Here is a 27307-nt window from a genome sequence, read left to right as displayed (position 1 = left end):
CCTGGGTGCGATGAACGACTCCTCCTCTCAGTACTCAAACCCCTCTCAGTACTCAAACCCTTTAGACCGGAATTAGCTGCTAAGACTTTCTGCCTAAGGGCAAGTGGGTCGGAACCAGACCCTGAAGGCTCTGTACCTCCCCCCTCCCTTCCCGGAGGAGGGGATGAGACGGGCTGGGGGCGGGATTGAGGAAGGGGGTTGCTTGCGCTGTGCCTCTGGGTCCCGGCTGTGCGTTCCAGCTGCGAGAACAGATGGAGGCAGCGCGGCTCACCTCGGGGGCTCCGTGCCCGCTGTGCGCCGAAGTCCAGGCTGAGGAGGAGGTCTAGAGCCCCCGGCTCTCCCGTCTCCCACCAGGCTGCGGGGAACCGGCTGCCGCACCCCTCCTCCCAAGTGGGGGAGCCTCACCCTATAGGTCCCAGAACTGGGGGAAACATAGGGCCGGTTCCTCCCACTTCTCACCCATCCCCAGGGGCTTGTCTAGGACTACAGCTCGCCAAGACCCCCTTCCCCTTGCTTCCAACCTGGGCACATCTCGGAAGCGGACCCCTGCCGGGACGCGCCCCGCCCCCGGCCCCCGGCCCCCGGCCCCCGCCCCGACGACGTCCTATTAGCATGAGCGACGCCAGTGGCCCGGGCACCACTCGGGGGCCGAGACTCACCGCGTCATAGCCCCAAGTGGAGGGAGAAAAAAAAAAAAAAAAGAGGCGGCGGTGGAGGAAGAGGCAAGAGCGGACGCGCGGGGAGGGCTGGAGAGACTGGCGGGCGGCGGCAGCATGCCCCTGGGCGGGTGCACACGGCCTCTCTGCGCGGCAGGGGCTGCTCCTGCTCTCTCTGGGCACCGCGCGTCCAGTCTCCCGCCTCAGCCCCTAGGCTTGCCGGCCTCCGCGGTTGCATCCGAAACAGCGGCAACTGGTCCCTGGAGCATCTAAGAGCAGCGGCGCCGCGCGGGACAATCCTTGATTTTTTTTTTTTTTTTTCCTGAGCTCGGGATATGAACCCCACAGCCACCTGAAGCACAGGGGGCGCTACGCGGCTAGGACCGCGCCCCCGAAGTACCGTACCCTAGCCTCTGCACTGCGGGACGCCGACACCCGACTCCGGTGGAGGCATCTTAGGAAGAGCAGCGGGTAGGGGCATGGAACCCACCGCGCCAACCGGTCAGGCCCGGGCAGCGGCCACCAAGCTGTCGGAAGCAGTGGGAGCCGCGCTACAAGAGCCCCAGAGGCAGCGGCGCCTGGTGCTGGTCATCGTGTGCGTCGCACTGTTACTGGACAACATGTTGTACATGGTCATCGTGCCCATTGTTCCTGACTATATCGCCCACATGCGCGGGGGCAGCGAGAGCCCTACCCTGATCTCTGAGGTGTGGGAACCCACCCTGCCGCCGCCCACTCTGGCTAATGCCAGCGCCTACTTGGCCAACACCTCGGCGTCCCCGACGGCTGCCGGGTCGACTCGGTCAATCCTGCGGCCTCGCTACCCCACAGAAAGTGAAGATGTGAAGATAGGCGTGCTATTTGCCTCCAAGGCCATCCTGCAGCTTCTGGTGAACCCCTTAAGCGGGCCTTTCATTGATCGCATGAGCTACGACGTGCCGCTGCTTATTGGCCTGGGCGTCATGTTCGCCTCCACAGTCATGTTTGCCTTTGCAGAAGACTATGCCACGCTCTTCGCTGCTCGCAGTCTACAAGGCCTGGGCTCAGCCTTTGCGGACACGTCTGGCATTGCCATGATCGCCGACAAGTATCCCGAGGAGCCTGAGCGCAGTCGTGCCCTGGGCGTGGCGCTAGCCTTCATCAGCTTTGGAAGCCTAGTGGCGCCTCCGTTTGGGGGCATCCTCTACGAGTTCGCGGGCAAGCGTGTACCCTTTCTAGTGCTCGCCGCCGTGTCGCTCTTCGACGCACTCCTACTCCTGGCGGTGGCTAAGCCTTTCTCGGCTGCGGCTCGGGCGCGGGCCAACCTGCCGGTTGGCACACCTATCCATCGCCTCATGCTAGACCCTTACATCGCTGTGGTAGCCGGAGCACTCACAACTTGTAACATTCCCCTTGCGTTTCTTGAGCCCACCATAGCCACGTGGATGAAGCACACAATGGCGGCATCCGAGTGGGAGATGGGCATGGTTTGGCTGCCGGCTTTCGTGCCACACGTGTTAGGCGTCTATCTCACCGTGCGTCTAGCGGCGCGCTATCCACACCTGCAGTGGCTGTATGGCGCTCTCGGGCTAGCGGTAATCGGAGTGAGCTCTTGCGTCGTACCTGCCTGCCGATCCTTTGCGCCCTTAGTGGTCTCGCTCTGCGGCCTCTGCTTTGGCATCGCGTTGGTGGACACGGCGCTCCTACCCACGCTCGCTTTTCTGGTGGACGTGCGCCACGTATCAGTCTATGGCAGTGTCTATGCCATAGCTGACATCTCCTATTCTGTGGCCTACGCTCTCGGGCCCATAGTAGCAGGCCATATCGTTCACTCGCTTGGCTTTGAGCAGCTCAGCCTTGGCATGGGCCTGGCCAACCTGCTCTACGCACCGGTCCTATTGCTCTTGCGTAATGTGGGCCTCCTTACACGCTCGCGTTCCGAGCGCGATGTGCTGCTTGATGAACCGCCGCAGGGTCTGTACGACGCGATGCGCCTGCGTGAGGTGCAGGGCAAGGACGGCGGCGAACCTTGTAGCCCGCCTGGCCCTTTTGATGGCTGTGAGGACGACTACAACTACTTCTCCCGCAGCTAGCAGACCCGCTTCTCCTCCAGGCCACCTACCCTCCCCATTTAGGTCAAGATGGTCATTCTTCAAGAGCGCTGGCCAACTTTGGCTTGGGGCCCACCTCCTCTAATGAGTACCCTAGCCCATTCCCCGTCCTGAATTCCTTTGCTGGAATCCCTTCTCCGTGACCCCTCCCAGTCTAACCCCCTCCCCAAACACACTCGTATTCATTGAAGGAATGGATCAGGGAGGCATTGGGCTCTTGGCAGAGGTGTGCGGGTGATCACCAACCACCTACTGAGAGCCCCCAAGTACAGTCATGCATCTGTTTGTCCTTCCTGCGGATCTTTCCAGTGCCAAACTTGGTCTACTACACCCTGGTGCCTCCGGCCTGAATTAATAAACCATATCTGTCTGAGGAGGCCAAGTCTCTTTACTGATGAGGGGTGGGCAGTGTGACACAAAACCTAAGCACACTGGGTTTCACATGTTCAATGCAGACCTGAGGAGGGGTGGAAGCTCTGAAGATCCTTTACTGCCTGGGAAAAGGAAACAACCCCAAATCCCAACACACACACACACACACACACACACACACACACACACACACACACACACGATAGTTTCTCCTTTCCAAGCCCAGTGTAGCACCTGGAGGTTCCACCCGAGGGAGCCTGAGGATCTGCCTGGCCTTGGAGGACAGCTGGCACCAGAGGCTTTCCTACACAGTGGGACCTCGCCTCATCTTGTCAAGAGAGGAGCACAAGGGAGCTGGTTTCTGCAGAGAAGAGGAGGTAGTCCCCGTTTTTTAGGGTCTCGGCCTGGTGACAGTGTTCATTAAGGATCCAGGCTCTATCGTCTGAGGAATGAGAAAACAGTTACCCATGGATCTGCCTTTTCTCAGTCATGAAAGTTGGAATTGAAAATGGAAGGAAGATTGATGTGGGAACTGGTGCTAATCCCTAGTCCACCCTGTCCTGAATATAAGTGGCTGCTCAGGGTTATCCGGGGTGGGGGTGGGGGCTCCCACCCTTGATTTCCTACCATGGAGGTCCAGGCTGAAGGCCACTCATTCCTGAATCCTGATGCCTGCACATGGGACTCTTTGATTTCAGGGTGAAGAGGCAGTTGGGGTAGGGTAACCTGTGTATGCAGGGGAAGGTCTGCAGTTGGTGTGTGTGTGTGTATGTGTGTGTGTGTCCTTGTCTGAGTCTTCTTGTGTAAGAGGGGCTTATGTCTCTCTTTCTGTCTCTCAGTGTGTCTGTCTGTCCTTGTCTGAGTCTTTTTGTGTGAGAGGTGTGGTGGTAGGGGGAGTACTTGTCTGTCTGTCTGTCTGTCTGTCTGTCTGTCTGTCTATCTGCCTGTCTGTCTATCCTTGACTGAGTCTGTTTGTGTGAGGTGGGAGAGTACTTTGCCTGGAGGAGTGTCTGTGGGCCTCTGGTTGAGGTTTTAAACAACTCCCACCTACCATCAGAGTGGTCCAAGTCTGTGGTCTCTTGTCTGCTCCTCCCTTCCCAAAGAACCTGCAGGAATCAGATGGTAAAAGAAAACAAGGGAGGTCTTACTGTGGCCAACCAACTCCTTAATTTTTAATATTTTAAAGGGGTGCAGTAAGATTTCAGCTTTGTGAGGAGGGGCAAAATTTCTTCTGACTCAAGCACTCCCCAGGGCTCTGCATAAGCAGCTGCCCAGGAGCCAATGCGGTTGGGGGAGTATGGGGATGGGGCAGGCTGGGGTAGGGCGGTGGGGAGGCAATGTTCTGTCCCCTTTCCAAGGCCTAAGTCTGATGCCAGTGCAGGAACTCATCCGGGAAGCTGTCCTAGACAGGTTTTGAGGGCAGAAGACGGAAACGAGGAAACGTAGGGCAGAGTGTGGGGTAGGGGGAGCCGTGGACTGTGAGGAAGAGAGTCAGGGAAGGAAAAGGGGGAGGGAAAAAAAGAGAAGAGGGGGAGGGAGGAGGGAGGGGAGGGAGTCGAGAGAGGTGTGGCTGGTTTGCTTGCAGTCAGTCAGTTGGGGCGGCTGCTGGGATCTGGCAACGTCGTCGGAGGCTCTGCTACAGAACCTAGGTGGCGGGCCCAACCTCTGGCACTGCTGCCACTCCCTCCCTGGCCCTTCTGGCTCACGCAGCCGCCTCCAGCCCTGCTTGGTGTGGAACAGTGCCGGTAAGGCGCGTAACAGCCCAGGAGAGCAGGTGAGAAGGGCTGGGCAGCGGTGCGCTGGTGCTGAAGCGCCCGCGGACCCAGGCGTTGTCCCTCGGGGTGGGGGTGAGGGGCGCCGGGGGAGGTGTCCTTCTCCAGAGGAGCTGTCCACCGAGGGACAGCTTCCCAGGCCCAGAGACTCTGGGACGCTCAGAGTCTACAGCGTCCCAGGCACCAGTAGTCGTCGGGGTACATCTAGGAGACTGCAGGGATTCTGGGCTGGGAGGGCTTGATTATCAGGGCTTGGGACTTCCCTTATCTTTACCCATCTTTACTTTTACTTTGCCTAACATCCGCCAAGCCCAAGGTCTGTGGTTTTGTCGTGTTGTACCGGGGGCGTTGGTAATATCGCTGGGCCTCAGTTTCCTCCAGCCATTCTTGAGAAGGTGGGGAGTGCTGGAGTTAAGTGCCACATCTGTGAGAGAGCACAGCACTGAGAGCCTGGGAAACCAGAACAGACTGGTGTTGGACCTCCAGGGCAGAGCAGAGGACCCCCCAGGTGCCCCCACAAGCCAGGCCAATAGAAGCAGAAATGGGAGAGTATCAAACCGCAGAAAGACAAATACATTCAAATTCTCTAAGCCTGGGTCAAGAGGCTTAGGAGGGAGGAGCTGGGGTGTGTGGGGACAGTGGAATACCCATCAGGATGTCAGCTGGCAGGGTCCACTCTCCTCTCCGTTAAGGGCTGGCTAGTGTTTTCCCCTTCCCACTACTGAGATGGCCCAAAAGGAGACATTAGGTGCACAATCGGTACAGCCTTCATTTACTTGACCTTGCCTTGGTTGACCTCACAAAGTAATCAACAGAACACCCACATACTCATCCTGCCATTTCTAGGCAGAGTGGTCTCCAGGACTATTGTGCTGGGAGTGCACTGTACACTGCCTTTCCATCCTCTCTGTTCAGTGGGACCAGGCATGCACCAACTCTTCTAGTCTTAGGTCTGCTTCTTCCTCCTTTCTGGATGGTCTCTCCCCCGGACCAAGTGAGCCTTATGCCAGCACCTGGCTGCTGCTGCTGCTGCTGCTGCTGCTGCTGCTGCTGCTGCTGCTGCTGCTGCTGCTGCTGGTGGCCCAACAGGTTCAATGTCAGCTTTAGCCTCTTGAGGGCTAATAAAGGGAGGTTGGTTGAAATCTTGACTGTACATGTGTGCAGGTTTTGGTTTAGTGGGGCAGAGGGTGTATCCTACAAAACTGGCCTGTGTCCTTAGCTTAGCTTATTTCTAGTGCACCTTCTAAATTAATCTACCTTTCCCAAGGCTGTCAGGAGACTCTAGAGGCCCTGACTACCTGCTCCCCAGAAGGTATCATGCCCTTCCGTAGTTCCCTCATACCCAACCTTGGAGCCTGCTGCCCACAGACTACCCAAGTTAACACTCTGCTAACAGACCCAGAGTCTTCAAGATGCCCGGAATATCACCCAGAGTACAGGGCCTTAGAATAATTGTGGGCATTCAAGAACACTCTCATTATACATACACATACACACACAGGGTTGGGGAGCTTTCTGAACTCATGTGCCCTCTACTCTATACCTGACCCAAGCCAGGCATCTGAGAGGGAAATCTGAACCCAGCCGATATAGTTTTGCACTTGAGAGCTACAGACTTGGGGGAAACGTTGATGTTGGGGAGAGATTGATGGTGAGTTCCAGGCAAACCAAGGTGCTCTAGTGCTCTGATCCCAGAAATCTGGGAGTGTGCAACCAGCCCAGCTCCTCCCAATGCATCATGGGATGCTCAGCTAGCCTTGGGCCATAGCAGCTTCATGGAAGCAGGTCTTTGCTGGTGGCTCAAGGCAGGACTCAATCTCTCCCTCTGGATTCAGAGAGTACACTGAGGGCAGGAACACAGGGCTGAGGTCTGAGATGGCAGTCATACAGGCACAGAGTTCCCTACACACTACTGTCAGTCAGTGGTCTCCTTGTGGTGTGGGGGTAAGGCTATGGGATTCATTCGGGCTCTGTGTGATGCTGAGTCTCCTCGGTTCCCAGGTCGACAGCTCTGCTACTCTGGACTAAGAATCGCTAGGATGCCTATCCTGGAAAAGGCCCCCCAAAAGATGCCTGTACAAGCTTCTAGCTGTGAGGAGGCGCTGGTGAGTAACCTTTCGAGCCATGTGTCTTAGCCCTGATCTCTTCTCTCACATAGTCTTATTCCCAGGACAGTCCTGAGTGGCACGGGCCCTCAATTGTTCCCCAGCTCTGTATTCTCCTGGGCAGAAAGTCAGACTGTGGCCCTGCCCTGTCTGATTGGGTCTCGAAGTCCAGAAGCCTTCATACTGAAGTCTTAGGGCAAAAAACCCCAGCTCTGGTTCCAGTAGTCCCAGTGGGCTAAACTCAGCTGTCCATATATCAATTAAAAAGGCAATATGTTAAAAAGACAGAGAAAAGAGATTTAATCAATTGACACATTGGGAAAATGGTCAGGTAAAGAGATCCAGTGATTCTAAATCTATCCTCAAGGCATGGTCATAAACTGGATGTTTTAGAGGAACAATCAGGATATATGAATATATACTGATATCTCATAATACATACATACATACATACATACATACATACATACATACATGAAATATGTGCAATTAAGCAGTCATGATTAAGACTTAATATGTGGTCTGAATGATTGTTCTCTCAGCTAAGTGGCCAGAAGTTGGTACTGTGACCATTTGGGGGAGGCAGTTTGGTTGCCAGTGTTTTCCTGGTCCAGAAGGAAGCTTCCTTATTGTGTATAATTGCTCTGCTTTGAAGGATTGTCTGTTCTGTAAGGCTTCCGACTGCACTGTTTTGGGAGTGCAAGATAATTGATGTTTAGAACAAGGTCTGGAAAGGTTTAGGCACCTTCAGTTGATCTGGAACTAAGCACTGGAGAATCTGTGAGAGGTAGTAAAGTTCCTCTTGGTTTGGTTTGGTTTGGTTTGGGTTGGTTTGGTTTGGTTTGGTTTGGGTTGGTTTGGTTTGGTTTGGTTTGGTTTGGTTTGGCTTGGTTTGGTTTGGTCTGGTCTGGTTTTTGAGACAGGATTTCTCTGTGTAGCCCTGGCTATCCTGGATCTTGCTCTGTAGGTCTGGCTGGCCTTGAACTCTCAGAGAACCCCCTGCCTTTGTCTCCCAGAGTGCTGTGATTAAAGGCATGAGCCACTACCACCAAGCTCAGCTGAGTTCTTCTTTGTACTTTCAGCCATGTGGAGGGGGCACTTAGGGTAGGTATTGCTGTTGCTATCTCTGTTGTTGTTTTGTTTTGTTTTTAAAGGTAGATACTTCTTGAGGGCTTATGCCTACATATAGAATTGGTCAGGTGTCTCACCTAAAGTAAAGAGCACATATGCAAACTGAAGGCAGAGTGCCAGGCTTTCATCCATCCTTGATTACCTTGTGAGCCAAGTGAGGCAGGTGTCAATGCTTTGGGGGCAAAAGCAGTCCCTGACTGCCAGCTATAGCCTTAGAGTGCTGGGGAATGCAGGTAACCACACTTCTTACTCACACCAGTCAAGCCCTTTCTCCCTCACCTCCCCCAACCTCACTGTACCCCAAATTCCACTTCAGATGGCTTTAAGCCCAACATGCTTGCCTAGGCAAGGCTGAACCCCCTTCCCAAGCCCTGGCACATCCCAGAAGTTCCAGCTGCTGCCATGCTCCAGTCCAGGAACATCCAAACATCATCTTTTCCACTGGTTTAGAACAACACTGCCCTCCCTGGGCAGGCAGCCTCCCTCCTGCTCCATCTAGCTTTCCAGATAGAGCAGCGCATCTCAGTTCAAGTTCCTGCATGTGCTGGCCCCTCTACCACACCCTTCCCAACCCTCCCTGGTCCTGTGAGAACTTCCTGTCTTCTGCCCTTGTTCCTTACATTGTCCCAGCCTCTATAGCTGACCCATGCCTCTGCTGCCACCATCCATGGCATATCCCTCTCCTCTCCTGTCATGAGATGTGGCTTTTTGGACGGCAGACTCTTTCTCTCCACTATCTCTAAGTCCAGTCCATGGCCTGGCTCAGAAATTTGCAGACTGCAGAATCCCAGGTCTCAGATCCACGAGAGTCAGAGAAGGAACCAAGTCTGGAGCTGAGATGCCTAAACTGAGATTTGCCTGTCTTGTCCACCACCCAGGCCGTGCCACAGCACAAGTGGAAGCTCAGGGGTCTAACCAAGCCTGTCACCACTCTTGGCCAGACCACCACCTGGGCTATGCCTTCTAGAGATACCTGCCTGTCCCAGCCACCCTGACCCCCATAAATAGAAGAAGAGGAGCCAGGATGGCTAGGAGGAGTCAGCCTGGTTTTCGTGGCGTGGGTTAAACAGCACGGGACACCGTCCGGACCCATCCTTGTATTTGCATTGCCTCCCAGGGCAGCAGCACTAGAGTTTGTTGCTGACACTCCACCTCCAGTCAGAGTAAGTGAGCTCCAGGGACAGGACCAGACAGGTGGGGACTTATTCATCCATCAGTTCTGAGCCTCAGGAGAAGACAGGTGCTTTTGGAAGCCCATCAGGGTAGGGTGAGCCCTTGGCTACCCAAGAGAAACCATTCACCACTTTACAGAGAAAAAGCCCCTGGAGGAGGGCACCCTGCTGTACACCAACAGCGTACAATTTAACAACAGCACGAAAAATCTCATTTCTCTATTATCAAGGGTTGAGAGAGGGAAACAGGAGGGAAAAGCAGAAAGGCTGTGAGGAAGAGGAGAGGAAAACCACAGAAAAAGGAGGGGACGTGAGCTGGGGGTGTAGCTCAGCAACAAGTTGTCTAGCATGGGACAGGAGAGGGGAGAGGAGGGGAGCAGAAGAGAGGGGAGGGAAAAGGGATTGATGGGGAGGGAAGAGGGCACAGGGGAGGGGAAGAGAGGGGAAGAGAGGAAATACAGTGCGTAAAAATCCCAGGTGTGACCTGGGATTAGTCTCTCTACCCTGTGGGTCTCAGTTTCCCCATCTGTAATGGCAAAAGTCCCTGCCCTGGCTATGTGACACACTGAAGACAAGCATAGAAGGCCCTGGGTCAAACATGGTCAATCAGCTGGAACAGGCAGTGCCCATGTGGGGGTTCCCAGTGGGGTTTCCTTCCTGACTCTCACCTCACATGGAGCCCAGAGACCACAAGCTTCTTCTTGGGAGTCCCTTTGGAGGGATAAGGCCAGTTAACCAAACATAATATATGTTTGTTGGAGCCAATTATTTTTTTCTTACTTTCTTGGGGTCTGTCGGGTAGGAAGAGTTGTTGTGTCCTCTGGATGAACAAGACTGAAGCTTGAGAGAGATCTGGGCAGGAAAGACTTGCACTGTGCCTCACCTGACTCTAGCCCCCTCATGGAACCAATCCTTTGCCTGGGTTTCATACCTGGAAGCATTTGAAACAAGAGGCACAGGGCAGAAATAGCCACTGCCCCAGGAAGCCTTTCCAGGAAGCTGGTCATGGCCCCACCCATCTCATGGGTCATGTCTTAACCCATCTGACTCTCTCTGTAAGAGCAACATTTTCCAGTCCAGCTGGGAGGAGTTCTTACGTGGAGAGTGACCAGCAGCCAGCAGTACCGCCAATGATCTTTCATTCCAGACCCATCCTTTATGGGCTGTTAGCACATTCACATCTGTCATCCCTTCCATCCTGTGAGAGAATCATTTTTCATAGAAGAACTGGGCCCTTGCAGAGGGAGAGACTTTCCCAAGGACACACGCCTGATCTCTAGCAAGGTCAGGGTGTGAACCCTGGTCTCTCTGGTGCCAACAGCAGGGTCAGGGTGTGAGTCCAGGCCTATCCTCTGCATTTTGTGCTTTCCTGAGACCCACAGGCAGTATGGCGGCAGGGACGGCAAACAGGAGGACCCTTCATTTATAATTCTGCTGAGCTAACTAAGCACAGTAATCAGGTCCAAGAATGGGGAATGAGGATGGGGCCGAAGGAGCCATGTTCTGGCATCAACTCAAGGATGAGTATGGACTGTATTAAAGGAAAGAAATGAGAGCCCATCAACCCTCTTTTCCAGGACTTACCTAAGTTGCCAGTGCCCCCACTGCAGCAAACCCTGGCCACCTACCTTCAGTGCATGCAACACCTGGTACCTGAAGAGCAGTTCAGGAAGAGCCAGGCCATTGTGAAGCGGTTTGGGGCCCCTGGTGGCCTGGGTGAGACCCTGCAGGAAAAGCTCTTGGAGAGACAGGAGAAGACAGCCAATTGGGTAAGGGTTCCTGGACAGAAGCTGACAAGAGACCTCTGGAGGGGGAAGGAGGAAGAAAAAAGGATATGGGTGAGGGTAAGAGGTAACAGGCCTGGGAGGAGACAGAGATGGGCAGAGGGTGGGAACACACTGGTAGCATAGGCTGGGCAACTGCAGGGAGAGAAGCAGGCAAGATGAAACAGGAGACTGGTGAAAGAGGAGGACAGAGAATGTGAAAGGTGATGAGAGGTGAGAGACTGGGTGAGATGGGACACAGCTAGAGACAGGGAAAGGTGGGGTAGAGATGAGCTTAGAAGGCAGAGTTGAGTAAAAGGACTAAGGCACAAGGACAGGTAGTGGGCAAGGATGCATCACTAAAGATGGGGGGGGGAAGGAATGGGTAAAGGAGATGCTATAGGGTGATGGTGAAGGGCAGACTTGGAGGACCAAGAAGATGCAGGTTCAGCACACAGCTGGGGCTTAGTGCATTTGTGGAATAGAAGGATGGATGGATGGATGGATGGATGGATGGATGGATAGATGGATGGATGGATGGATGGGTGGATGGGTGGATGGGTGGATGGGTGGATGGGTNNGTGGGTGGATGGATGGGTGGATGGATGGATGGATGGATGGATGGATGGATGGATAGATGGATGGATGGATGGGTGGATGGGTGTGTGGGTATGTGGGTGGATGGATGGATGGATGGATGGATGGATGGATGGATGGATGGATGGATGATCGAACAAGCAGGACCTGATTCAGGGTAGGCAGAACAGGACTGATGACCACTGCTAACACAGTGCCTGTTTAGGAGGGGTGTATAGGCGGTCAGATGTAATGGTGTCCCTCCCTGTGCTCCCTGGCAGGTCTCTGAATACTGGCTGAATGACATGTATCTAAACAACCGCTTGGCCCTGCCAGTCAACTCTAGCCCTGCTGTGATCTTTGCTCGGCAGCACTTCCAAGACACCAATGACCAGCTAAGGTGAGGCCAAGAAGCTCCCTGGGTGCTCAGCAGGGAAATCCACCTGAGATGCGGGGCAGAGCCTTACACCAGGAAAGCGAGGCCAGAGCTTGTACATTGGCTGAGCTTCCTGGGGCCAAGTAACAAGAGACATCTTCTCCCAGGGTCAGACATCAGGCCAGGGGGAGGTTAGGTGTGCTGTCACTCCATAATAAACACATTTATTTGATGGTGCTAATGGGGACCACGGGTCTCAGGGACCCACACAGGTGTCTGAGAGTTCCTCTGTGCCCCCTGGAGCCCTGCTTCAGACTCCTGAGGAGGGACATCCCTCCCTGCCGGTGCAGCTGCCATCTGCTGCAATTTCAGAGCTCAGTGAGCCGCTGGAAGGGCCTCTAGGTGCATTGAGAATGGTGGCGGTGTGGGTAGGGGACGGGAGGAAGGCTCTCCCTGTTGGAATCTGTCAGGATTTCATCCTCTTAATGCCTCCCTCAGTGGGGTGAACATAGGTGCAGCTTGCCCCCATCTCCTCTAAAAGGAAGAATGAGGATGGATAGATTCTGAAGACAGTTCTCCAAATTGCATCTGAGGGGCATTTTCCTCCGATGCAATTAAGCCAGGCCTCGTCATCCATAGACAGTTAAGATGGCTCAGTCTCCTCCCACCAGTCCCGGAGGCTTTCCTCCCAGGACTAACTTTCCTTTTCATTAGCCATTAAGTGAATAGCTTGCCCCCAGGAGACTGCATCTCCCAAAAGATGCCACCACAGGGCTGGCCTTGCCCAGGGGGAGCCTCACCCCCTACCTTCCCTTCCCTGCCTCTTCAGGCACCTCTTTTTCCTCAAGGTGATTCTGGCTTCCCCTCCCCACCCACCCAGAGCCAAACCATCCCCAGTCCTCACACCAAAGAACCATTTTTAATCGGAGGCCACGGTGGGCTGACAGCACTGGGGGAGGGGCAGCACAGCCCATACCCCATTAGCGCACAGGGCCTGGCATATGGCAGGTGATACATGGGTGAGTTTGGAGTAGGGGGAGGGGCACAGAAGGGAGGAGGAAATTAGGAAGGAAAAAGGAGAGGTGGGAGAGTCGGGGATCGTTTGTCTGGCTTATAACACTCCTCTCTCTACATCCCTGCAGGTTTGCAGCCAGCCTCATCTCCGGTGTGCTTAGCTACAAGGCTCTGCTGGACAGGTAGGCTGGGGCCCCAGCCTGGAATAGGTAGGTCTCTGTTTGGCTGTCTCCTCTCACATCTGTCTCCAAGACATACAGGGTGCTTGAGAGGGCAGGTAACTAGTCTTTGATCCAGTTATGTGATGTCTCCTGCCCACTGCCAGCGCCAGGACATTGCATTAGCCCAGCTCTCTTGGCTGCAGAAGTAAGCCTTTCTTTGACCTTTGAGAATGGCCCTCCCTCCTGACCTCTTCTTTCCTCCTATGGTGTGAATTAGACACTGTGGGTCTGGAGATCCCAGGAAGTGTGGAGAAGGAAGCAGCATTAGAGGAGGTGCTGGTAGGCTCAGTGGTATCGTCTGATGGGATGATGGGCTCCCTACTTTGAGCCTTAGTGTCTAGATGCCCACCCTAGCTCCTGTAGGTGGTGGGAGCTATGCAGGCAACGAGTTCTCCTTAATGCTAGGAGAATTGTCTCCCTCCTAGCCAACCCTGGGGCCCTGGGAACACTGAGGAGAGCAAGGAGCTATGGATGCTGGAACATCCTATGCATAGATAATAAGCAAGTGAAGCTCAGAGAGGGTTTGAAACTTACTGATAGCCAAACAGCTGAGAAGTGGAACGGCAATGAGGGTATGGGGTGGGGTGGGGTGGGGGTGCAGTCATCACTCTGTTCTATGTTGATCCTGGTTAGTGTTTACCCAACCTTGGGACAGAAGCTAAGACACACATTCTCTCTGGGGAAGAGGGTCAGAGAGGCGAGGCTCAGGCCCTAGGGTCAGCACACCAGAATCAGAATTGGGTTTTAGACAGCGCACTGACTTGAGGCCAGTCTGATAGCTCTCGTTCTATGCTGGACTGCCAGGCCCGTGGGCTGCCCCTTCTAGCCATGTGTCCAGAGCTTTCCTTCTTCTTCAGACTGAGCCTGAACTACTTGTAGAAACCACTCCTCCATTCACACAGCATCTCTGTCTTCAGAGAGCCTGTCCCTTTCAGCGCCCTGGCTGCAGAGGAGAGGGGTGAAGATTCTGACCCTGGCAGCAGAACCCAGGGACTATGGAACCAGCCATTACTGGCAGGTTTCAAACCCCCAACCTCAACTCTCACTTGAGTGTGCAGACACATGTGTATGTGTGAACATGTTACATGCACGCAGACAGACGCCTGTTTCCACAGAAGTCCAGATAAAGGTCTGTGTGTCCTGTACTTGTAACTATCATGAGGCTGGAGCATTTGGAAGAGTGTCTGGGTAGGACACGCCATTAATTAACTCTTCACTTTCAGTGTATTGATCTCCAGAAGATAACAAATTTGGCCTCTTACCTGCTTTCAGAAGGTTCCCAATGGACATAAAATAAAGCCCCATTCCTTCCCCAGACCCTGGGCATCCCCACTGATGCATCTCCTGGTCATTACACAGGGCCCAGTAGAGCTTTGTATGCTTCTGCCATGCGCATCCGTCCTATCCCTCCTGTCTTCTCAGTACACGCAGTGCCACATCCCAATCAGTAGGTCCAGGAGTCTCTGTGGTCACTCTTTCTCTTTCCATGATATTTATGGTGTTCAGATGAGATCACCACCTACCCCAGCCAGGTCCCAAGCATCCTTCCTACCTAAATTATTTTCCCACCATCACTACAGTCTTCTTCCTGGTGCTTCCTGGGACAGACTTTGGTCCTCTCCTTATATAAGCAGAACTATTAAAAAAAAAAAAAAGAGAGAGAGAGAGAGAGAGAGAGCCGGGTGTGGTGGTGCACACCTTTAATCCCAGCACTTGAGAGGCAGAGGCAGGCAGATTTCTGAGTTCAAGGCCAGCCTGGTCTACAAAGTGAGTTCCAGGACAGCCAGGACTACACAGAGAAACCTTGTCTCAAAAAACAAAACAACAACAACAACAACAAAAAAAAAACAAAACCAAGGACAGGATATGCTGGGAATATAGGAAGGTAGGAAGGAAGGAAGGAAGGAAGGAAGGAAGGAAGGAAGGAAGGAAGGAAGGAAGGAAGGGAGGAAGGAAAGTGACATTTGAACAGCACATATAAAACAGAGATAGGGGAGAGAGAGATGGAGAGCTCAAGAAAGCAGAGTGAAGCTATAAACTCCTAAAGCCCATCCCCAGTGATGTACTTCCTCCATCAAGTCTACACTCCCTAAAGATTCTATAACCTCCCCCAAACAATGCCATCAATGAGCATTTCTCATTCAACCTACAAAAGACAGATACATGAGATAGTAAATGGATAGGTAGAATTGGATGGATGGCTATATAGTAGATGGATAGTATATAGGCTGTGGATGTATGTATGTATGTATGTAAGGATGAATGGTGAATTGATAGATGTGTGGATTGGCTTATGCAGTGGTTCTCAACCTTCCTAATGCTGTGACCCTCATGTTGTGGTGACCCCCCCAACCATAAAATTAGTTTTGTTGCTACTTCATAACTGTAATTTTGCTATTTGTTATAAACGGTAATGTAAATGTGTTTTTAGGTGGTCTTAGGCAACCACTGTGAAAAAATTGTTCAGTCTTCAGTGGATACATTGATAGTATATGGATGGATGAATAGGTAGTGTATAGATGCATGATAGAAAAGGGAAAGGTAGATGAATGTATGGATACATGCATGATGGTTGTGGGTGGGTGGTGGATGTATTTATGGATAGATAGGTGCATGGTAGATGTGTGGGAGGATGAATGGTAGATGGGATAAGTGCATGAGGGATGATGGATGAATGAGTGGATGGTGGTGGTGGATGGATGGATGGACGGGTGGATGGATGGTGGGTGAATGGATGCATGGATGGATGGTGGGTGAATGGATGGTGGGTGAATGGATGGTGGGTGAATGGATGGATGGATGGATGGATGGATGGATGGATGGATGGATGGATCCATGATGGTAATAAATCGATGATAGAAGGATGCATATAGGGAAAGATGGACAATGTATAAGTTGATAGATTTGGTGGATTTAATGGGTGAATGGGTAGCTGGATGACTGAACATGCATGGTGGATGGATGGATGACTAGATAGATGACTAGATAGATGACTAGATAGATAGATAGATAGATAGATAGATAGATAGATAGATAGATAGATAGATAGATAGATGGATGGGAGGAATGATAAACATATCATTCAGAAACCACATGACAAATAGAAGCTTCTACTTTGAACTTTGAGAAGGTTTCAAGGAGAGATAATAAAGAATAGACTCTTGACGAAGGAATTTTCTTAAAAAGACAATGGAGCACAGGGGTAGAGGGAAAGATGTACCAAGAAAAGATTGGTGTAAGCAAAGGGTTAAATGGCAAAAAATTACATGTGTATTACCTGAGAGTGGGGTGAGGGTGGAGTTGTGGAAATTCTGAGGTGCCTCATGAGCCACAAGAGCGGAACAATCCATTACTTCATAAAATGAATAACAGCCCTGCAGTAGTGCCATTGTAAGTTAGGTGTACTGCTAGCCTAACCACAAGAAGCTATAAGGTAGAAGCCCAGTGGTAGAGTATTTGCTTAGCATGTATATAGCCCTGGGTTTGATGTAAAGACACCTTTGAGAAGGAGGGGGGAAATAAGGTTACCACAGAGCCCATGCCAATGCCTTCCCTCCCCCTCTGCCTCTCCCCCTTTTCCTTCCAGCCAATCCATTCCCACTGACTGGGCCAAGGGGCAGCTCTCAGGGCAGCCCCTCTGTATGAAGCAGTACTACAGACTCTTCTCATCATACCGGCTTCCTGGCCATACCCAGGACACACTGGTGGCCCAGAAGAGCAGTATCATGCCTGAGCCTGAGCATGTCATCGTGGCCTGCTGCAACCAGGTAAGTGGCCCATTGCCACAGGCTTCAGACTTGGGGAGGATGTGGAGCACATAGTGGCTAGGTGTGGTGATCCATTCCTGCCTCTTCACAAGTGTGCAGGTTGGTTTCCCAAGTCATACAGTGAGCTTGGGGCATGAAGCCCCCCCCCCCCAAATAGGACTTCCTAGTCAGTCCGTCCATTTCTCTTCAGCAGAATTATAAGAATGAAAAGAATATTCAGTTAGGGAATGAATCCCCTGGGTTCGTATCCCTAAGAAGGCTAGGACTTAGGGTCATGAGTGAGGTTCAATGTGGCCCTGGACCCTTCATCTTCACAGTTATTCACTTTCATATAGTCCATGCCCTTCCTGGAAATTAGATGGATGGACGGAATGAAGACTAACAGACAAGGCCTCCCCTGTGTAAAACTGTGGGTCTAGAACTTTACCAATTTCATGGAATTGCTCACAGTGACCCTGTAGAGGCAGCCCTGAGTCTTCGTTTGACAGGTGAGAAGCTGAGACTTAGGGAAGCTAATGGTGTGTGTACGAGGAAGAAGGATACTAGGTCCTACCAACTGCCTAAGTCCATTCAGGATTTTCAGACATGGTTCTACAGGGTCAATAAGGGTTCCTGTGGCAGGAGAACAAGCTGAGCATGGAGGCTCCTGACCCCATCTGGTGCCTACCACACCATGTATGCTGATGCTACACAAAATGTTTCATGTAGCAAAGAGTGGGGCTTGGGGAAGGGTCTTACAATCTTGAAGAAAGGTTAAGTTTGACAACAGGAAGCCACCCTGCTTCCTACCCTACACCCTTCTTATTGTCTAATGCTTTCTTCCTGAGCTCATTTCAGTAAACTGAGAGCTTGGAGAAACCCTGTCCTCCGAGAGTAGCTGTGACCACTATTTGAGGGCTTAAAAGCTAGCAGGAGGCTTCCCAGCCTATCTAACACCCTGACCAGCCAGACACAAAATGAAAACCTTTTTTCATTGTCATTCAAAGAAAATCAAACTAAGGGTTTCTCAGCCTCCATACAGCACATTATCCAAGCCTTCTGGAAACAACCCTAGGTCAGGCTTCATGGACTTTGATGAGGGTGATGGGTTGGGCGATTACTTATGTCTATATACTGAAAAGGATGTGACAGGCTGTGTCAAGAAAGAGACCCTTTGCCAAGTCCAAGGATCTGGCTTTCAAAGCTGTATACACGGGAAGCTCATGGGTACACAGATCATGTGCATAGCTATACCTGGTGTTTTGTGTATTTTTTTTATTTTGATATTTGTCTACAACTGTTGGCTTCTTGTTGGTGTTGCTGCTGCTGCTGCTGATGTTGTTGTTGTTGTTGTTTAGATCTATAGCCACAGCTCTGTCTATAGGTGTTTGATCGAGTTCACTGTGCACTGGATAGGTGTAACACATTTTACTTATCCAGTATACTCCAAAAACCAGCCAGGTTCTTTCTGTTGTTTTGCTAAATGAGAAGATCTGATCTGCACACATTTTTTTTTTCGTATTTTTCCATGCACGTGGATGTGCTTCTCTAAACCCTGGGCTAAATTCTGCATATACGAGTGTAGCTGCTGACCCACGGGTAAGCACTCTTAGTTTGGAGTAATACTGCCTTCCAACAGTGGTTGTACCAGTTTATATGTGACCATCTGCAACCATAATGAGTTTTGCATACTCTAAGAACCACAAAAAAATAGAAATAAAAAAGAGAGGAAGGAAAAGGCATTCTCATAGCTGGGTTTAATCTGGCCTGTAATAGGAAGAGCTTAGAGTCGAGTACAGTCAACAGCTTTGGATGGTCTCCAAAAGTAAATAGTTCAGAACCATTAAACACCCCGGAAGCCTTGGGCCTGAGCCTCTCTGTGAAGGCTCCGTGAAGGCCTGGAGCCTTGGGCTGGATGCCACGAGTGATGTGTTTGACCTGTTTCCCCCACAGTTCTTTGTCTTGGATGTTGTCATTAATTTCCGCCGTCTCAGTGAGGGTGATCTGTTCACTCAGTTGAGAAAGATAGTCAAAATGGCGTCCAACGAGGATGAACGCCTGCCTCCAATCGGCCTGCTGACGTCAGACGGGAGGAGCGAGTGGGCCAAGGCCAGGACGGTCCTCTTAAAAGGTTAGCTGCAGTATCAGCCCATCTTCATCTCATCCTCATGCCCATTAGCTTTTCCTCCTCCAGGGTGAAGCGCATAATCTCATTCCCATCAGCCATAGCACGGGATGCTCAGCCCTCCAACTCAGGGTGGAGCAGTGGGGAGCCTATTGTACCTTTGTATTCTGTGTGACTCTACTCTAGCTTTCTGGGTGAGATAAAGGAGCCCTAGATGTGTGGGTCATCTGGGAATACCGAGTGCAGGAGGTTTTGAGAGAGAGGAAGGCTGGGGACAGCTAGCATCTGTGTTTACGGGTGGGATGTGGGATGTTCATTTGGAGCCCCGAGTCCCTGAAAGAGCAGGCAGATGGGGCCTTGGTGTGGGGACCGTTTCTGTAGGTTAGTTGGCCTCCCTCTTCGTCTGGTTTGTAGGACTTTTCTTTTCTTTTTTTTTTTTTTTTTTTTTGGTTTTTCGAGACAGGGTTTCTCTGTATAGCCCTGGCTGTCCTGGAACTCACTTTGTAGACCNTGGTTTTTCGAGACAGGGTTTCTCTGTATAGCCCTGGCTGTCCTGGAACTCACTTTGTAGACCAGGCTGGCCTCGAACTCAGAAATCCGCCTGCCTCTACCTCCCGAGTGCTGGGATTAAAGGCGTGCGCCACCACGCCCGGCTCAGGACTTTTCGACTTGAATGTGACTCATGTCATTCCAACTCTTCTTATGAGGCTCCTAAGCATCCTCACTAGGAAAATATTCTCCCTGCCCCGCCCCACCCCGTGTATGTATGTATGTATGTATGTATGTATGTATGTATGTATGTATGTATGTGTGTGTGTGTTCATGTGCCTGTGTATGTGAGCACACGTGTATGTGAGCACACGTGTGTGCATGTGTACATAGGGAGGTCAGAGGACAACCTTAGCTGCCATTCATCAGGTATTGCCTGTCCAATTTTGAGACAAGATCTTTCACTGTCCTGGAATTCAGCAAGTAAGCAAGGCCGTCTAGACAGAAAGCCCCAGAGATCTATCTGTCTCTGCCTCTCCCCATGCTGAAATCGTAACAAGTGTGTTATACTATGATCAGAGTGGGGTTTGGTTGTTGTTGCTTTGTTTTGTTTTTTGGTTGTTTGGTTTGGTTGGGTTTGTTTTTTCCAGGCAGAGTTCCTCTGTGTAGCTCTGGCTGTTCTGGACTCACTTTATAGACCAGGTTGGCCTGGAACTCAGAGAGATCTACCTGCCTTTGCCTCCTGAGTGCTGGGATTAAAGGGGTGCACCATCACACCCAGCCTTGCTCAGTGTGTGTGTTTTTTTTTTAATTTAACTTTACGTATGTTCTTGGGAATCAAACTGAAGCTTGTAGGTCAAGCATTTTTTTTTAATCAGTTCAACTACCTCTTCAGCCCGTTTTTATGTGTTTGAGTTTTTATTCTTTATTGCAGTTTCTCCTACCTCCAGTCCTCCCAGAGCCTGCCTCTCTAACCTCCCCTCCTCTCTAGATCCATACTCAGCCTCCATTTCAAAAACAAACCAAAACAAACAAACAAAGCAGGCTTCCCAGGATATCAGCCAAACATAGCATAATACATTTCAATAAGACTAGGCATGAACCCTCACCTCAAGACTGGACAAGGGGACCCAGTAGGAGGAAAAGGGTCCCAAGTGCAAGCAAAGAAGAAGTCAGAGATAGGCCGACTCCCACTGTTAGGGGTCCCATAAGAACACCAAGCTCTGCAAGCATAATATGTATGCAGAGGACTTAGCTCAGTCTCTGAGCCATTATCCCTGCTTGGTTGGGTCTGTGGGTCGAGTTCTTATGGTATCCTTCACCCTTCTGTCTCCCAGCATCCTTCCTCCCCCTTTTTCTTCAGAGTTCCCCTGGCTTCACTTAGTGTCTGCCAGCTCCAGTTTTAAAAGTTTTCAATCATCCTCTAGAAACTACTTTTCAAACCAAACCCAGCCTTCATTGGAGGAACGGCTTCCTTTCTTGCCTCTGGTGGACATCGTGTAACAAGAAGCCAGACTTCCAGGAGCCTTACCCACTGCTAAGGATTGCGAAGGACCAGGAAATAATTCAGACTCTGTGTGTGTATATGTTACTGAGGAGACTGAGCTAGATCTAGGGTGTGAGAGACAGAGGCCAAAGCCTCTGTCCCCATGCAAGTTAGTGACAGGAACAACAAGACAAGGCATAAGGAAGTCCAAGTACACAGGGATGCAATCTCTACCCTTATGAAGCAGCAGGAACAGAAAGTACCACATGAATGGCCCAGGGCCCAAGTTGCCTTGTTCTAGAAACCATAAGAGTGACTGGTTAACAAAGATGCCTGTGCTGGTCAGGTGTCCTGGGGCCTGGCTCCCAGATCATGAGTGCATTTTCCAGGCCCTGTCCTAGAAAATTCTTCTTCCAGACTTGATCACCCTTGGGTACCATATCCAGTTCAACTCAGGGACCAGGGCTTCAAGCCCTCCTAAGCTTTCTTCCTTGCTAGCAGCACACTGTCATCTTGATCTGCTTTTTAAAGATTTATTTTAATCTCTCTTCCCCATCCCTAAGTGTGGTTGTGTTAGGGGCAGGTAATACACATGAGTGCAGGCACCTGTCCATAGAGTCAGGAAGAGGGTGCCAGGTCCCTGGAGCTGAAGTTACAGGCAATTATGACACCCCCATACATGGGTGGGTTCTGAGCCAAACTCGGGTCCTCAAAAGAACAGTAAGTGCTCTTAACCCCTAGGCCATCCCTCCAATCCTCTTGACCCAATTTCTTATCCTAAATGACTTGCTATCCTAGAGGAAGCTCCACTCCTGTCTGGTCAGTGCTGTGCCTCCCTGCTACCATCTGTACGGTCTGGGAGGACAGAGACCTGTTTGGTTTAACCTCCAAATCTGCCAGGACAACCACAGCAGTCATGCAATTGCTCATGTTAAAGACAATGATGAAGGTTTGCTAAGGATACCAGGCACAGATAGAATTACCATTTACCAGTTAATGACTCTTTCATCTAAATATTGAGCATCTGCTGAATACTTGGTCCTAAAAAGAAGGCTACAGAGGACACAGATATATGCCCCAAATCCATTTTCATGGGTATGACTGCCATGTTGGGGAATTAATAACTTAGAATTTGAAGGTGGTTAATTCCCTCAGTAGACTGTAGTGAGCGCACACCCTGCTCTTTTTCCCTCCAGGAATGGAGGCAGGCATCAAAATAATCACCTCTGCTGCCCAGATAGTTTTCACTTTATTAGCAGGCCAGACCCAAGATGACTGAATGGGGTTGCCTTAAGGTCTCAGTGCTTGGGCAGCACTAATCGGAATTAATTCATTAATAGCACTTAGTCTGGCTTTCTGAATGGAAGTGCTGTTTTTAAAGGAAGTTCAGCAGAAAGGCATCACACACACCTCCCCTTGGGCAAATCAATTAATCCAATTAGTACCACTGGCAGTGTCTCTCACAGCAGGAAACCAATTCCTCCCCGAGTGGCACCCTCTTCCCCAGAGCCGCCAAGGAAGGGAAACAGAGAAACCATTTCAGAAATGATTTCTGTTTCCAAGTGAACTACTGACAGCAGCATGACCAAAGCCGGCCTGAGAGAGAAAAGGAAAGGATGTGGGCGAGTCTCTCTCAGGGCAGAAGCATCATCAGGAAGGAAGGGGAAGGATGGAGATCCCTGGGTTTCTTGTTTGATCCACTGAGTTGGATGCTGGTATCTTTTACTGAGATGAGGAGTGGGCTGAAAATGGAAAGATCCTGTCCAAGCACATTTGATTTGAATCATCTAAGTGGACGTGTCATGTTAGATCTATGTGTCTGGAACAAGAGAGAGAGGGAGAGAAGGAGAAAGGGAGGGGGAGGGAGGGAGGGAGGGACGAGAGAGAGAGAGAGAGAGAGAGAGAGAGAGAGAGAGAGAGAGAGATCAAAACAGTTATAAATTGGAAAGACATCAGATCCTAAGTATCATTTAAAGTTATGGCCCAAATGAGATCATCGGGAAATGGAACAGGGTCTCAGGGTTAAGTAGCCAGGCAAGTACAAGAAAGCCAGAAATTGGAACGAGGCAGGGGTGGGAGGGAGAGTGCTCAGCCACATGGAAGGCTGCTGAGAGCCTAAGAAAGACTAGCTCAGAGAGGAGCTATGGAGCTTTTCAACCTTGATGTTGTCTGTGAGCTTGACCAGGCTATGGCGAGAGGGGAGAGATTACCAGTGCCTATATGAGTAGAAATGGCAGAAGGGAATTGTTGATGAGGTTGTCAGCAACTAGACCCAGCACATGTGAGTGACTGTTGAGAAACTTGAGTTTATTTTTTAAAAAGCAGAATACTAAGGCATTTCTGGAGGAGGGTAAGGGCCAGGGCACAGGTAGTAGGGGAGGCAAGGAAGTGCACAGTTGTGGGCAGGCAAGTGCCTCAAAGGAACTGGAAAAGGGAGCTGCTGAGGAGGGGGGTGGCAAAGGGTAGGAAATGTTTGCAAAGATGGAAGCAGATAGAAGCAGGGGATTCAAGCCCCATGGGGCTACAGCTGGCATAGTGGATAATAGGGAGGTTCCCAGAGGTGGATCCTGGTCAGGGGTGGGCAGAATCATGGTGTGAGCTAGGAGAAGTGGGGTGGAATTCTGAAGACAGAGAAATATGTATAGTAGCCTCCTGAGGGGAGGAGAAAGAAACATCCTTGGAATGAGGTTTTTGGACTCTTCCGGCCAACGTAGGAGGGTTTTGGGAACCATCGGTCTCAGCAAAAGCTACTTAACATTACTACAGTAGACTGTACATATGTACACACACACACACACACACACACCCCGAGTTCAGCTTCTCTGAGGAGATGGGGGTGGGTGGGCAAGACGTACTATGATGCTGGAGTTTGAGTGGAGTTAGCTGCTATGGTGGTAGCTCAGGCTGCCATGGCCAAGTATCACAGGCTGTGACTAACAATAGAGTGGATTGCCTCATGGCTCAGGAGACTGAACTTCACCACCGGGCTCCACAGGGCTGTTTTCTCCTGAGGCCTCTCCTAGTGCCTTGCAGATGACTTCAGCCTGTGACTCCACATGGTCATTTTTATGTGTGGGTCAATGTCCTAGCTATCCTTCCTTCTTATAAAGATACTAGTTCTGTTGGATTAGGATCCACGCTGAAGAGACCCCATTTAACTTAACAAGCCCTTTCAGAGGTAAGGGGCTGGCTTCTGTCAGAAATAAGTTCCCCAGTGGGCACTATGGTCAGTTAGAGATGAAGTTGGTCCAGGAATAGAGAGAAGGGAATATGGGCTCATGCATCTATCCACATGGATGTTCAAGTTACAGAGAATGAGAAAGATAGTGGTAATGTGAAGGGAGAGTGTGATTCAAGAGTCCTAATATTCACATCAGGGAAGAGATTGGTATGATGTAGTGACAAGTAGCCAATGAGGGGGCAAGGGGAACTAAAAATAATTACAGGCTCTAGATCCAAATGGGAGGGGATGGGGAACAGGAATTACTGAGAAGGCGCCTACCCAACTTGGCCCCTGATATATGGATATGAAGGAAGACAGTAGTGTCTTATCACAGGGCACCAGGTGGGAGCACTCAGGAGCACCAGGCTCCAGTTGAAGCAGGTGGATGGAGCATTTATAGATGGGTTAACCATGCAATAGTGCTCTTGGGGAATACATGAAGACAGAGAATGGGAGGAATCTCCATAGCCAGCCATGCTCCTCCATTCATAATGTCTAGGAGTTGCTGTCTACCAGCTGGCAGGGTTTGCTGGGGAACAAAGGAACTCAGTGTTATTGTTGAGCCATTCCCAGATATCATAGATTCCCAACGCCCAGCCGAAGTCCGGGAGTCCCACCTCCCCTGCCTGCATTGGCAGAAGCTAGAAAGGTGCTCTCCAGCAGACTGACCGTGGATGCCGCTCATAGGAAATGTGCCCTCTAGTTGGAAGAGTCCTCCTCTAGTCAGTTGTCAGCCAGTGGAGAAGGGGATTGGCCATATCAGTTCTTTCCATTGCCAGCACGTCTCCTTCTAGACCTTTCCCTGATCTTCTACAAAGCCCTGAACTAGGACAGGTCCTCTCTGTGAGCTCCCAGGTCAGCGAGCCCAGCACTCTGCCCTGACACTGAGTGGCTTGTGAGAGGTCAGGGACCACCAGGGGTGCAGGGGGAGCAGACTGCCTGTTGCAAAGTCCACTGCTTCCCTAACCCCACATTTGAGTTTCCCCTGCCAAGCCTACTCAGACACCACACCTGGTAAGTACCATTGGTAACCCCAGCATCTATGGCCCAACACTGAGAGTCCTCTAGGAGGCCTTGGTGCCAGGGCATACAGGCTACAATCAGAGACACATTTCAGACAGCATCTTGAAGGAATGTGGCGCCACATACCTGGCCTGTCGTGGCTTAGGAGACGGTGGGACCTGAGGCCCAGCAAGCCATACAATGGGGTTGTCTGAGTACATGAAAATCCTTTAAAATGCTGGGGAAAGAAGAAAAGAGAAGAAAGGAAGGAGGGGGTGGGGAGGGGAGAGAGAGATTGAGAGAGAGAGAGAGAGAGAGAGAGAGAGAGAGAGAGAGAGAGAGAGAGAGATTATCAAGCTCCAGGGATCCAGGGATTGTCCAGTACGGTTAGAATGGGCTAGGATTCCATTTGTAAAGCACACTATTGCCCTCCAGTGAAGCAGGTTGGGATCCACTTACTCAGATATCAGCCTCAGCCACACAAGTGCTTTCATTTTGTTCATGGCCTTGACCTGGGCATTTCCGTTCTTTTTGCCTACAATGTCCAGATATTTTTGTCCACATAGCCTCTGCAGCATCCTAGCCTTAGAGGTAGTAGCTGGGGGCATGAGGCACCTAGCTCCCCAACCTGAGGGCTACACTATAGGGGGAGAGGGACAGAGTCTGAAGATGAACTGGGGGCCTCAGAAGGGCCTATACATCGTTAGAGGACCTCCCTCCCCATCAAACTGTGAAACTGTGGCCTCCTGAACCCAGGAGGAGCTAACACCATTATCATGGTCTGGAAATTTAATTAGACGTTCAGCCCTGAGTCTGGAAGACTACAGTGCTTGTCAATTTGTAGGAGAAGTATGGCCAGCTTGGAGAGGCCCCCCGAGCCTTCCAGTTTTCCTGGGCTCTGTGTGGTGATCCTGGGAACAGACCTTACAGGCAGATGCTCTCCATTTACACAGCCCGTAAATATTTATCCCCAGTAGCCAATTAGAGGCAAGGCATTGCTTCCAAGGAGGGAGCTGACAGAAGGTGGCTGCAGCTGCAGGAGGCTGTGGCCATGGTTTACAAGAACCACTCAGGAAGGGGGCAGAGTACTTTTTAAATATTGTCATCCAGAGCTCAGCAAGTCTGTTGGCTTTAAAACCAATTACACATTAGCAATAACAGCCTCTCTGATTTAATTGGCCCAAAAAGACCTCCTGAGCTTTCGGATTGGAATACAATTTTCTTTCTCTAGGGAGGGTGGGTCTGGGCTATGGCCCCCTCTGCAGCAGAAGCGCAGAGGCCTTATGGTGAGAGCATCCAGAGCCTGGAAATGAGAGGTCCAGAGCCGAAGGTCTGCTTTTGACTTGGCCCCTCTTGTCAGCTACAGCCTACAGGAGACTCCAGCCTCCTCCGCGGGTATAATGGGGCATGTGACCTGGTACCTGGTGTACCAAAGGTGTTCCCTACATGAGAACTCTTATTAGAATTAGGGGGAATCTCTGGTCATTTTGCCCAAGGCCCACAGGTGTGCTGCCCATGTAGTCAGACGATGGCCTGCAGACCTGTAGCCTTCATGACTCTCTTCTTTACATGGCATATTAACTTATTAGCTTTCTATCTTGGTACATTTTGTCTCCCCTGCCTTCTACATATCATATTCTACACACACATGCATCCATGCGCGCGTGTGACCACACACACACACACCTTTTAGAAAATTTCTCTGACCTTTACTTTGCCAGCCTTTGCCTCCCATTTTAAGCAGTTGAAGTGTAAAGTATCTGGGAAATAGGCTTTGCTTATCTGCCCCCTGCCCTCCCCCACACTGCCACGCTTGTCCCAAGTTCTAGAGTAATGGAACTCCTCATGTTATCTCTTCTTGGAAATGGAGCTTAGAGCAAGGAGAAAGCTCAGCTTGATTTTTTGAGTTTTCTCTCTCTCTCTCTCTCTCTCTCTCTCTCTCTCTCTCTCTCTCTCTCTCTCTCTCTCTCTCTCTCATTGAAAACAAA

The 27307-nt window shown here is 51.0% G+C and overlaps 2 protein-coding genes across 2 annotated transcripts in view; both read left to right on the top strand.

Moving 5' to 3' along the window:
* Positions 1 to 715: 715 nt before the first annotated feature.
* On the top strand, positions 716 to 3117 carry Slc18a3 (solute carrier family 18 member A3). The gene has a single exon (XM_021182642.1). The coding sequence runs from the start codon at positions 1136 to 1138 to the stop codon at positions 2726 to 2728; it is 1593 nt and encodes a 530-aa protein (XP_021038301.1). The 5' UTR covers positions 716 to 1135; the 3' UTR covers positions 2729 to 3117.
* A 1658-nt stretch (positions 3118 to 4775) lies between these two features.
* Chat (choline O-acetyltransferase) overlaps positions 4776 to 27307 on the top strand; it is a 61528-nt gene continuing 38996 nt past the window's right edge. The window contains exons 1-7 of the mRNA XM_021182415.2: positions 4776 to 4892; positions 6892 to 6995; positions 10876 to 11067; positions 11919 to 12037; positions 13156 to 13209; positions 16835 to 17015; positions 18948 to 19125. Of these exons, the coding sequence (XP_021038074.1) occupies positions 6930 to 6995; positions 10876 to 11067; positions 11919 to 12037; positions 13156 to 13209; positions 16835 to 17015; positions 18948 to 19125 (790 nt within the window). The 5' untranslated portion in view covers positions 4776 to 4892; positions 6892 to 6929. The remainder of the gene's footprint in view (positions 4893 to 6891; positions 6996 to 10875; positions 11068 to 11918; positions 12038 to 13155; positions 13210 to 16834; positions 17016 to 18947; positions 19126 to 27307) is intronic.

The sequence above is a fragment of the Mus caroli genome, chromosome 14 (assembly GCF_900094665.2).
Source record: "Mus caroli chromosome 14, CAROLI_EIJ_v1.1, whole genome shotgun sequence".
NCBI lineage: Eukaryota > Metazoa > Chordata > Mammalia > Rodentia > Muridae > Mus > Mus caroli.
This window is presented reverse-complemented; position numbering and strand designations above follow the sequence as displayed.

Coding starts and splice junctions, on each gene's coding strand:
- Slc18a3 (XM_021182642.1), top strand. CDS start 1,136: ATGGAACCCACCGCGCCAACCGGTCAGGCCCGGGCAGCGGCCACCAAG.